The sequence below is a fragment of the Atractosteus spatula genome, chromosome 7 (assembly GCF_055471065.1).
Source record: "Atractosteus spatula isolate fAtrSpa1 chromosome 7, fAtrSpa1.hap1, whole genome shotgun sequence".
Lineage (NCBI taxonomy): Eukaryota > Metazoa > Chordata > Actinopteri > Semionotiformes > Lepisosteidae > Atractosteus > Atractosteus spatula.
In genome coordinates, this window is record NC_142712.1 from 37,571,276 (window position 1) to 37,583,371 (window position 12,096).

The following is a 12,096-nucleotide window of genomic DNA, read 5'->3' on the forward strand; positions in this document are numbered from 1 at the left end:
AAATGTGCAATGAACCTTTTTTTTCCATTCACTGTAAGATGTATTTTTTGTACTATTCTGTAATAGTTAAATTCCACTATGAGTATCTCCTGTGTACACTGTCTCTGTTCTGGTGTACACTGTCTTAGTTTGCACCATTCTATTTATCAATATTAGTATTAATAATTTTAGTAGTAATTGCACTATGTGTATCCTGTCTACAATGTCAGTGTCTTGTTTGCATCATGGGCCAGAAGGACCAATATTTAATTCCACTGTAACTTGAACTTTTTTTTTTCTGAAAAAGACAGTTGTTTGAAGATGAGATGAAAAACCCCATGTTTCTTCTGACCTCTGGGTGATGAAAAGGGTTTATTACTCTTACACTGTTTGAAGGTGTTAATTGGTAAGCAATAATCAATAACTAAAGGGGTGATTTGAAAAACAAAGGCCAAATTTACCAGAGGAATTTCTGAAAATTACCTCATCTATACTATTTCTGCAAAAATATCAATTTCAAAGAAATGGCTCGTAATAAAGGTGACCAGAAAAAACCACAGTGAATATGTTTGCATGCGGCATTTTGACAACAAAACCACAGTCCACTTGAACAGAGCATCCTGTTGTTGTCTGACATACCCCAGGCAAACTGGCGTGATGAGAGTCTTGTGTTTAATGCTGCTTTTTCAGAGTAAGTACAGTACATATTTCTACCAGCCATCAGATTAAGTTTTTAAGAATTTGTACGGAAGAAAAAAAATTAAACTACAAGTGTTGTAAAATGATATACTAAGATTTTTTACATATCTGTCTGCCTTTGTCTCTTTATGAGTAGCTCACTGTCTGTTACAGACGTATCAGGATATTTTGTAATATCTTGTACCAGTAACTTCTAACAATACTGTATAGAGGTTGTGCCCACCATCTCCTGCAATGTTATTCAATAACTTGCTACTGTGGGAGGATCAAATAAGGTACACTAGCCTTACAGTATGTCTCAAATTATCTTAATTTACTAGAAATATTAACTAGAATATCCTATGATCAATTTTACGTCGGATAAATAGTAATGTCTAGTTAACATTGAACAGATATCATCGTTCATGAAGCACAGTTTGGGAAATAATTACATCAATAATTAAGGCCAATAGTTACATCTGCTGGCTGTGTGATTGCTTGCAGATGTACAGTATATTAATATACTCTACGTTATAGTAAGAATGAAAACATATTTGGGTTTATGAATATCCCTGATTATTTCAGTAAAATCGTTTAATTTAGAAAGATTTAATGAAATTCCTGTTTTCGCATTCTTACTGTATGTCTCAGAGATTAATCAAAATAATTTGAAATTAAGTGCAGAAAGAATAAATTTGTTTTAAAGTGGAGAGAGAAAATTAGGGCATTACATTAAATGACTACAGTCCTCACCAGGTGGTGATAACAGAAGATGAACAGATGGATGGTTTAAAAACAGAAAAATAACCTAAACACAATGAAAATAACACATCATCTTATTTTTCAGCTGGATTTTTTAGGTTTTTTTCAACTAGTCACTTGTTGGTGTCTGGGTGTCAGTATTATAGCATTTTTGGATCATTTTTCATCATAGAATTGTATTAACTCATCTTTTTTTAAAGGCCTGCTTGCTTTCTCATTTATGGTTAATGTGGAATATTTTAATAGGTTTCAAAATTAAAACCTTTAATTGTTTCTGTTTCTTGAAACATGCAATAGGGATATAAGGCAAGTACAGGGTTTTTATTTTTTTTTTTAGATTTTTGTAACACTGATCCATTCATCCAGATGAATAGGTGATGAGAATGTGACTTTCAGAATGGTTTGACATGGGTGATTTCTAAAATCCAATTGTCAAAACAGTCTTGGTGCATAGCTAAAAAAAAAAACTTAACTTCCATATCATTGGCGCAATACAAACAAGGCATTCCAAAATAAGTGAAATCTGCCTGCTTTGAAGCTTAGAGCTTTATGACGTGAGGCTGTTTTCTACTGCAGCTACTGGTAAGATTGCCTAAGCAGAAGGAAAGATGAGTTCAGGACAGGGAAACATCAGACCTGCTCTTAAAAGGGAGTGAAAGCAATACTGTCTTAAAATACTACGTTTCTATTCAGCAAAGACACAGATGTGTTGTAGATGTTGTTTCAAAATTCAATAATGGAAATCCTTTCTTATATTTTATTTATAGTTGTATTATTTGGGTGTGTGTACGTCTGTGTGTATGTCTGACGCATAAGAATCTAGAGGTATTAAAGGACGTGAATGTTCATTACCAGGTAGTGTCCAGCTCCACTGTGACAGAGATGAGGAGAAAAGCACAGTCGCAGGAACTCTCACAGTCGTCTGTCATTACAAGACCAACGGATACCTGTATAACAAGAAGTACTGGTGCCATGGAGAATCGCGCAACTGGTGTGAGATTCTGGCAGACAGCGACAACTTTGTGAAATGGGAATATCGAGGGAAGATCTTTTTACATGATAGACAAGGAGTCTTGCTGATCAGAATGACACAGCTCCGTCTGGATGATACAGGAGTATACTGGGTGGGGATTGACAGACCTTATACTGATATTATGAGGAAGATCACCATCAAGGTGACAGAAGGTACAGTAAAGAGCTTGTCTACAGTATTTTTCCTTTGCTCACCTACTCATCCTTCATCTTCTCAGCATCCTTAAAACCCAATATTCCAGCATCTAATTCACTTCCTATCGACATTTTAATGTACACAAGTATACACACAAGTATTGTAATGTAATACAAAATAGGAAGTTAAATATGCACCACAAGTAGTCATGTAAAGAAAAAGAAAATGTAAATATTAATTGAACAATGTTAGCTGATAATAGTCAGATTAATACTGAGAAATGTATATGTACCGGATACTGTATACCTATAGGCCATATATACCTATGTTGACTTTTTCTTGATTTTTTATACTGTATCAGTAAATCAGTAAAATAGACTGATTCCTCCTGACCAGGAGGAATAACTGTGACGTTCGAGAAGAATTGTGCAGATGGTCTGCATGAAGTGGGCTGATTACCTCCACAGAAGACAGATTCTTATTTTGTCACTTATTTATAATCTTGCAACACCAAACCCACACTCAAGTGAGTTAATCTGTGGTGGTTTTCCATTTCCTTTATAATATATTTTTAAATTTGACTCAGGCACATTGTAAAGTCATGCCATCTTACTGGACTAACTGCTGCACTCTTTGAGCTGACAACTCATTGAGATGGCTGGAGTTAAAAAACAACTCATCTACCATCTTTGTTTCTACAATATGCAGTATTTAAGTTCTTTTTAAGTTCTACAATTTGCTTACTAACTGAGTCACACCTGCATACCTGCTTGACAGGAAACAAACAGTACTTTCATCGTCCACAGTGAAGGCAGAGTACTTCTTTTGAAGACACATACTGTACTGTATATCTAGCTTCTGGACAATTGCTTGCTTGACAGTTGCGTACAATAACATCATGGGCATTCTCTTCAAAAACTTACCTTTACTGAGTATAAGGACACATTAATTAAGCTAAGTTGGAAAGAATTAAGTGCCGTGGAACGCAGTGGTAAAAAGCCCCAGATTGAAAGAGTGCAGTATGTTTAGCATATTGTTGAGCTTCTGTCACAAACCACAAGCAGGCACGCAGACGCCGTCGCAATCCCACGAGCACCCACTAATTAACTTTACACACTTTGTCTATTTAAACTTCCACTGTGCAACTTGTCCTCGCTCACTGTTGAGGTTTCTTCAGCCTGAGCTGCGAATCTAGTAAGCGATTTATCGTTTGTTCTTGTGATCCCCTGGATTTCTGACCTCCTGCTTCTGACAGGATTCAGCAGTGGAAGTAACAGCAATCATTGAGGCATGGAAAAACAAGAATACACTGGCTATCAAATGTGTCTAACCACTGTACTTGAAATCATGCACACGTCTGTCATAAACTAAGTGTGCTGGATTTGAAGTAGTAATATCTGAATTGTTTTGACTATATATTGACTACATTTTGACTGCTTGTTATTGAGTCATCTCTCTTAATCATCAATTAATTAATTAATCGTGGATTAATTAATAGAGTTCTTATGGAGGCCCTATATACTGTACTGTATGTGTTTGCAGTATGTTTCCTTTTATATCCCAACAGTTCCAGTGTCTCGACCTAACCTGGTATTCCTGGGCCCTGCTGAGGTGTCTTGTTCAGGACAGCCCCTGATAGTGCGCTGCAATAGTGTGCAAGGGACAGGTGTGAAGTACACCTGGTACAAGAGTGTCCAGCCAGCTGATGTCCCAGTGCAGTTCTCCACTGACCTGACCTTGTGCTGCACCACTCTGGCCGAGAGTCAGCTCTACTACTGCACAGCCAGCAATAGTGCGAACCAGGAGCACAGTGACCTTGTGAGAGCAGAACTTCTCAAGCCAGCTGAGGAACAGTGTGCCTATCATGTCACTATTGGCAGTGAGTACCAGTGCTAGCAGCCCTGAGGAATATAGGGATTGTACAATGCAGAGATTCTTGCTGGATTGTGAGACTTTTATAATTCCATGATAGAAACCTTTGTTAATGTGAGTCCACTTTACAGATTACTGTTCTGCTAACTGAGGCACATCAGTAGAATGCAGTTATATTGTGACTGAGCTTTTTGGTTTTATTTTGTCCTTACTTGAAACGGGTAAGAGCAATACAATGGTCCAGTGTTTAGTATTGCTGCCTTGCAGAGCTGGGTCCTTAGGTTCAATTCCACGAGTGCTATCTGTGTAGAGTATGAATGTTCCCCCCATGTTCGTGTGTGTTTCCCCTGCTAGCTCCGGTTTCTTCCCACTGTCCAAAGATATACTGGTATGTTAACTGGCTTCTAGGAAAAATGGCCCTGGTATGAGTGTGTGTCTGCCTTGAGATAGACAGGTGTCCCGTCTGTGGTGTATCCTGCCTTGTGCCTGTTGCTTTTTGGCTCCACAGCGATTCTGAGTTGGAAAAAGAGGTTGGAAAATGGATAGATGGTAATATGATGAGTTAAAGTCAAGATACAGCTACAGTACGCTGTGCTGAAAAACCCTGGTCAGGGCAAAAGCCATTTGTAGTGGGCAAATTATTTTGACTGCTTGTTTGTTTAATAGGTTACTGAAAAATACAAAAGAATAACCTCAGTAATAGTAATTATGCCATAGTGGTGCTTTATAGCTCAAATAATATGTTAGGAAAAGTGGAATCCATGACAAAAGAGAAAAAACAGCACTGAAAGTGACGGCATTAATAATTTTAAGTTTTAGAACTAGAACTTATAGTACACCGCAAAGTTTTATAAAAATGACTGTTGTTTATTTGTACAGATGTATTTTTATTGTTTTCTCTTTGGCAGGTGATCATTCTTATGAGTGCTGGGATGAAGAGTTAATGAGCACAGCTACAGCTCTGATATCCACTGAATTCACAGATGGCTATCAGCCTTCCTCAGTAGTTAGTGAGGCCAGTGAGTTCAATGTCTCTGTCAGGTAAGCCCTAGGCATTTTTAAAATGTATACTTGTTCGGTATAAGCACTACTGTTTCATACCACGTTATCACTAACTGCTACCATGGAAAATATAAATAACGTTGCATGGTCATGGAGTAGTCATGCAATTTGTATTCTGACTCAGAATGAATCAAATCATCTGCCTCTTAAACGCCAACTGCATTTCATTAAATCGTTAATTTAGGGGTAAAGATTGTGAGATCATAACAAAGGTTACAAATGAAAGAAAGAAGGACATTTGGCCCTTGTAGCCCTGTTTAGTAGTTGGTAATTAATTAGTAGTAGCTAATTAAAATCAGGACTGCATGTGGGGAGTGGGTGTTCTACAGAACTACAAGAGAGTTGGGGCAGAAATGACCTTTGTCACTTAAAATTAATTGTAACAACTGAAATCTGGGGCACTGGTGGGAGGTTTGGGGTATTGTCTGCCCCCTATAAAACTGTTTTACTGTTTGCTGTGGAAGTATGGAAGATACTACTTAGGCTTGATGTTGAGGACCGTATCCCGACTTCTTTTACAAAATGGCAGGATCAATTAGCTATTAGCAACCCAATGAGTTAGATGGGCCAAATGGCCTCCTGTTGTTTGTAGCCTTCCTGATAGTCCTAGGCTCTTCATTCCTGTGTTGCTCCCATTTTAAAAGCCTTTGTTTTTTAATGGCAAATTAGTTTTCGTTTCCCTCCATTAGGACTGAAATAAAAAGTGTCGAGAAAAGTGTGTGAGTGTGTTGAGGACAAGGGCAAGCCTGGAGTCTTTCTGAGATACAGAGCAGGAGGGTGTGGGCTGAGAGCTCAGTGTACACGCTGTGGTTTCTGAATGGGGCGGTGGAGGCGGACTGGAAAGTAAGAAAGCAGGCACTATGGAAACCAAATCACTATCAAAGGGGGAAGAGGGCTGATAAGCTGACAGATAAGAACCCATAGGCTAAAGGCCAGTCTGACAGCATGCTGTCAAATATAAATATAAATTAAGATGTGCTCTATCACGAGCTTTTTATTAAAATGAATAATTGGAAACCTGTAAGCGTCATTGGTTTTTAAGACTCACTTTTCCTAATGGTGTCACTGTCACTGCACATGTAGGAGATCTCTTCTACAGTAGGTGCAAGATGCATGTCAGCATGTTACCATAAACCCTAGAGCTGTGCTTAGGATTTGAGTACTCAAATGTACTGGGGTATGTACATTTAGTAATACATCCTTTATAGACACCAACCACACAAGCCTTGATTTCATTAAAGGTGTGTTTTGAACTGAAATTACAGAACAGTGTAGTCTTTATTTGTCAGTGAATTGTTCTAGTACACTGCTTGATAAATTGAGAGGACTGTATCAGGCTCAAATATTTTAATAACATCTAGAACTCAGTTCCTGGAGAACCCCGAGTCTTCCATTTAATGTTTCAGCCAGCGTAGTCAATTAAACAATTAACCTTATTATATTTAAGGTATTTTATAGTTGATTACAAAAGATATTCAGTTCATTCAAGGTACAATTGCATGTACTGTATTTTAAATCACCCTAGAGGCTGGTTCGAAATGTTACAATGATGCAGCTAATTGACTAAATAGACTAACTGTGTAACTGAAATGTGGGTGTGACAAAAGCCAGAAAAAGTGAGCCCTGGAAGAGCTGAGTTTGAGTTTCTGCTGCCACGAAGGCCTGATTAATTAAAAATTTCACATCGGATTGCTTCCTGTCTGTCTATCGCGGTGGGTAGTGTGTGTGAGCAGAATTGTTTTTCTCTTTGTTGTTGTGAAGGTTTTGATTTCCTTTTCACTGAGTTGACTTCTTTCTAGTCCTCTACAGTCTTTAGGGTATCCAGGTCTGAGGGTCGGACGAATATTTTTTTTTTTTCAATATGAAAAGCAAACTAGTTGCTACAGTACGTCATCACAGTCACTTCAATGTGTGCTATCGCGCATGTTGAACTCGGCAGCTCGGGTCGAAGCTCGATTGTAGTTGTTTATAGCAACATTAATATAGTTTGCATATGTTGTGGAAAATGACTTCAGCGTCAGTACTTTTTTTTATCATTTAAACAACGTTTGAACTGCTAAATAGATTGTTACTTTGAAAAGCAGGGGAGTGCGGGGGCAGATGTTTTGATGATACTGTATAGCCAACACTCGGCTTACAATCTAAAACCAAAACAGTTACATTTTAATTAAACATTACAAAGTAGCTACATGTAGGAATTTAAAATAAAAAATATAACATTTTAAACCAATACATCACTCCATAAATTTTCAATCATCGCTTATCCAGCTACAAAGTAAATTCAACTTACAAACTACCACTTCTACAGTGACCTTTCTCTCTTTGTCACGTTATCATAAACATTTTCATCAGTGCAATATTCTTATTACACTTCTTAATATACTTGTTTCTTTGTCATCGTTAAGCAAGTTGGATTTTTTCTTTTTTTTTTTCGTTCTCAATTGCATCAGGAATAACATTTTCAATTTACATTGTTTGGTTTGGTTTCACGTGTAGCAGTTGGGACCAACTATCCATTACGAAAACATTTTAGACACGTGATCTGAATAAGCTCAATGCTGAAATATTTTCTCGTTTCATTTCTTTAGATTTAAAAATGTAATTTAGATTAGGTATCGTCACATTTGTCAATCATTAATTTAGAAGTATATTTGTTTACAACGTGTTTATGAATGCTAAAAGCAGTCACTTACAGTGTTAACAAAATGTATGCCACCAGCTATTTCAAAGAGTGGAACTGGTGAGCAGAAATTTTGAATTTGTTTAAAAAGGGCCCCTCCTGTATCAGCTCCCACCCTGACCTTATTTTACTGTTTATAACGATTACATCAATGAATTATATTACTAGAAACGTTTACTAACTAGCTTTGAAGAACACATAATAAATAACTTAAGAACAAAGAGGCACACATTTTACAAAGTTAACACATATTTTCACATTGAAAATTATAACATGAAACATGTATCTGTTGTCTTCTAGTCAAACGCCTCAACTAGTCCCCACGTCTAGCTAGAAAATGTGGCTTGTGCACCATTTGCTATTTACTGTACATGGACCTGGCAAACTCAAAACCCAATGAAATACAGAGGCATTATAAATACAGTGACTTGATTTGGCATACCTCTGTTTTGAGATCACTTATCCTGCTCTTCTTTTCTACTGTTTTTTTTCCCACTGCCTTGTACTGTACAGTTGGTACATCCTTTTGGAGGACAATGCGTGTTTACCAGTTGCTACTACATTATTTTAATGTTAAACCATTACAGCACAGTTTGCAATGCAAGTAAAAGGATGTTTGCGAGATGTAATGAAAGATTAATAAAATTGATCAACATTTTCTGCTTTCCAAAATCAAACAAACATCATTTGGCGTAGCAGCGGCTGAAACTACACCGATACTGTCATCTTATGGCAAATATGAGTCAATTACTACATCAACGGTGAAATAAACCACTACACTTAGTTTATTTGGTTTATACACTTACATCCAGGTGGATGCTGCGCATTGGTGGTGGTGGAGGGGAGTCCCCATTACCTGTAAAGTGCTTTGAGTGGAGTGTCCAGAAAAGCACTATATAAGTGTAATCAATTATTATTGTTACTTAAATTCACAACTACTAATTTTATCATTTATACTGTAGCTAGCAAACTTTAACAGTCCAGATCAGCACAGCAGCAACAGAAAGAGCCACTGGAGGGAATTTGTCAATGTGAAAAAATGTATTGAGTTGCACATCCTGCGGCCGGCGAAGTAATCCTACTCCGTTGGGCCCCTGAGCAAGGCCCTTAACCCCAGGTGCTCCAGGGGTGCCATATAAACGGCTGACCCTGCGCTCTGACCCCAAGCTTCTCTCCCTGTCTGTGTGTCTGTGTGTCTCATGGAGAGCAAGCTGGGGTATGCGAAAAGACAAATTCCTAATGCAAGAAATTGTATATGGCTAATCAAGTGATCTTATCTTATCTATCTTACATTGAGGGGGGGCCCCCAGGTGGCCTCCGGGCCCTAGGCAATTGCCCAGCTTGCTAGGCTAGACCTGGCTGTGGGCCACATTGCTTCGCTGCCTGTGCTCAGACACCTTGTCACATGCTGCTTAGTGTGCATCTGACGGATGTGTCCTGTCCGAGTCTCGGTGACCCTGTTTGCTGTAGAGTGGAATGTCAGGAACTCGCTCTGTCTCACCATTGCTGTTTTTTTTTTCAGGTGCAGCCATACAGTGAAGTCTTTGTCATATGAAGTGTGTCGCTGGCTGCTGTTTGTGGCTCTTCTGGTGTCTCTTATACTGCTGCGCAGATATTTCAAGGTATGTTAGGTGAACGCAAGAAAGAATCGGACATAAAAAAAATCTCCACTCTTCCTTATACACCATACTGCAGACCTGCATTGCTTGAGCTATTGTGCTTGCAAGAAGACATGCAATTCGTTTTTTTCTTATACCACAGTGAGTGCTCTCTCATTTTTTAACTTCATGCATTTTTCAAATCAGTGCTTGACACTAGTTTGTGACCAATTTGACAACTTCCTTCTCAGTTAGTGTCACAACTGGACACTTTGATTTTGATCAGGAAACATATTCTGCCACTCTAGAGCCCAAAGCCAAGGCAGAAACGTTGTCCCTCATGGAATAGAGCTTCAAGCAATCTGCTACTGCAATTGGTTGAATAACCTCTTCTTTTGTATTTCAGGTGTGAGTAACTACATTCTCTTGTGTATTAGTGAAAACCAGAAGCTGGTTATTTCATGCTCATTTATTTTTAATCTGGACATAAAAATGATGTATTAAAACTGCATACTGTATATTTATTTTTCTACTTCATCAGTGTAAATGAGCCTGCAGCTTAAATACCTTGACTATAATGAGTGTCTTATTGAATTTTCTCCTCTATCCAGGGAAAAGCAATGTTTGCAGCATGCTCTGAATATGATCATTAACTATTGTCTTATATTTAAGTCATGTGTTCTATGCGATTGTCATGAGGATTGTACACTGTGGATAAATGTATCCCTTGGCTCAGACTGCACATCTATCAAACATGTTCCAATAGAAAATGGTAGTACACACTACAGACTGAATGCTGGCAAGTGAGCTAGTCATTATACACGCCATGATGCACTGCATGCCCTTCAGTGGATAACAGCAGTGGAAACAAGTTATGTGTGTGAAATTGGGTACACAGATGGAACCATAGCTCCAGAGTGCACCACTGCTAGGGAACAACTGTTTGAACAGGTCAAGAAACAGTAACAGTGTTACCCCCTTATAGCCTGATCTTGGCAGATTTCAGCAGTTTTCTCTTAACCAGAATGTCTAAAATCAAAGCATATTAATACAGTGACTGGGACACCGTGCTGTAGGAGATATTAAGTCAAGATCTATTTGGTGATTTACATTCTTATGGCACTATTCATGTGAGTAGCGACTCATGTGTTAACCCTGGTATCCTGGCTGAATTCCACTCTGGGTTTACACAATCTGGTCTACCTCACGTTTTCCCTTAAATCAGTTGGTTCTCATTTCTTTGCCTGATCTACTTCACAGATTCACAGGGGGCAGTTGGTACATTATGGTCGCCGTCCATCACTCATATGGATGCTACATAGGTCTCCACCTATATATACAGTATATACTAGAGCTGTAGGATGAAAAGCTCAATGAAAATGTAATTTTTATATATATACAGTATATGTATAGATACAGTTGACTTGGGAATGTCTGTCATTTCAGACTTATTATTAAATGATGAAGGGCACAGAATCCGTTCTTGCTTTAAATGATCGTACTCAGTGGAGAGTCCAGGGCTGAGCCTACCTACTGTATGCGTCTCTGTTTCAGAATAAAGGGCACAGAAGACAGTACAGTACATATCTGGAAAAAAAACTGCACAGAAACTGCAGAGGACTGAAGGAACTCAACAGCAAGGAGATCATTTCTTCGCTTTCAGCCCAGCACCTCTGATTCAGTCTTCTGCGGAGCTACAGCATGTTGAACTTCACACATGAGTTACTGCCTTCATGGGAGAACTGCAGTCGGTGGACAGGTTTCAGATCATGCCATTCATGGGAGGAATGAAAGTGTTGTGCAGTATAAACTGTGATGCCAGACAATTCCGGTTTACTCAGGGACACTATACCATGTGAGAAAAATACGCTGGTCTTCAGATATGAATACAACTAATTCCTAATCCTATAAAATAAATGCCTTTTAAAGGAATATATACTTTTAAACACAGGCTGTACCAACTATTTTCTTGTGGTAAACCTGGAATTATTTGTACCAATGAAAGTCCATGAATGAGTTGCTTGTAGTAACGTCAATAATAGTCATTATTATTGATTTTTATGGGAAATGTCAGTCTGAATAGATTGGTATTGCTGTACTTAAAATGTCCACTAGATGGGGACAGATCTTGGAGTCCCTCACTTGTCATATCGCTCTCACTCTTAAATTGTTTGCTGCTATTTCTGGATTCAGGTACTGGTAACATGAACTGTCCCTCACGAAGAAATATAAATAACTTCACTAAGCGCTTCTATATTGCATTGCACCCAGCCATGAATAATAGAACAGGGATCAGA

General features: G+C 38.3%; 1 protein-coding gene across 1 annotated transcript; it reads left to right on the plus strand.

Annotated features, from left to right (window-relative positions):
• The first annotated feature begins 619 nt into the window (after positions 1 to 619).
• Positions 620 to 11,635, plus strand: LOC148830902 (uncharacterized). The gene is made up of 6 exons (XM_088922274.1): positions 620 to 670; positions 2,275 to 2,604; positions 4,155 to 4,466; positions 5,368 to 5,500; positions 9,724 to 9,823; positions 11,354 to 11,635. The coding sequence occupies exons 1-6, from the start codon at positions 637 to 639 to the stop codon at positions 11,474 to 11,476; spliced, it is 1,032 nt and encodes a 343-aa protein (XP_088778400.1). The 5' UTR covers positions 620 to 636; the 3' UTR covers positions 11,477 to 11,635.
• The last annotated feature ends 461 nt before the right edge of the window (positions 11,636 to 12,096 follow it).

Bases quoted from the DNA above. Each gene is read 5' to 3' on its own strand.
- LOC148830902 (XM_088922274.1), top strand. From the start codon at position 637: ATGAGAGTCTTGTGTTTAATGCTGCTTTTTCAGA. The intron at 671-2,274 runs GTAAGTACAGTA...GTTCATTACCAG, and splicing joins TTTAATGCTGCTTTTTCAGA to GTAGTGTCCAGCTCCACTGT. The intron at 9,824-11,353 runs GTATGTTAGGTG...TCTCTGTTTCAG, and splicing joins TGCTGCGCAGATATTTCAAG to AATAAAGGGCACAGAAGACA.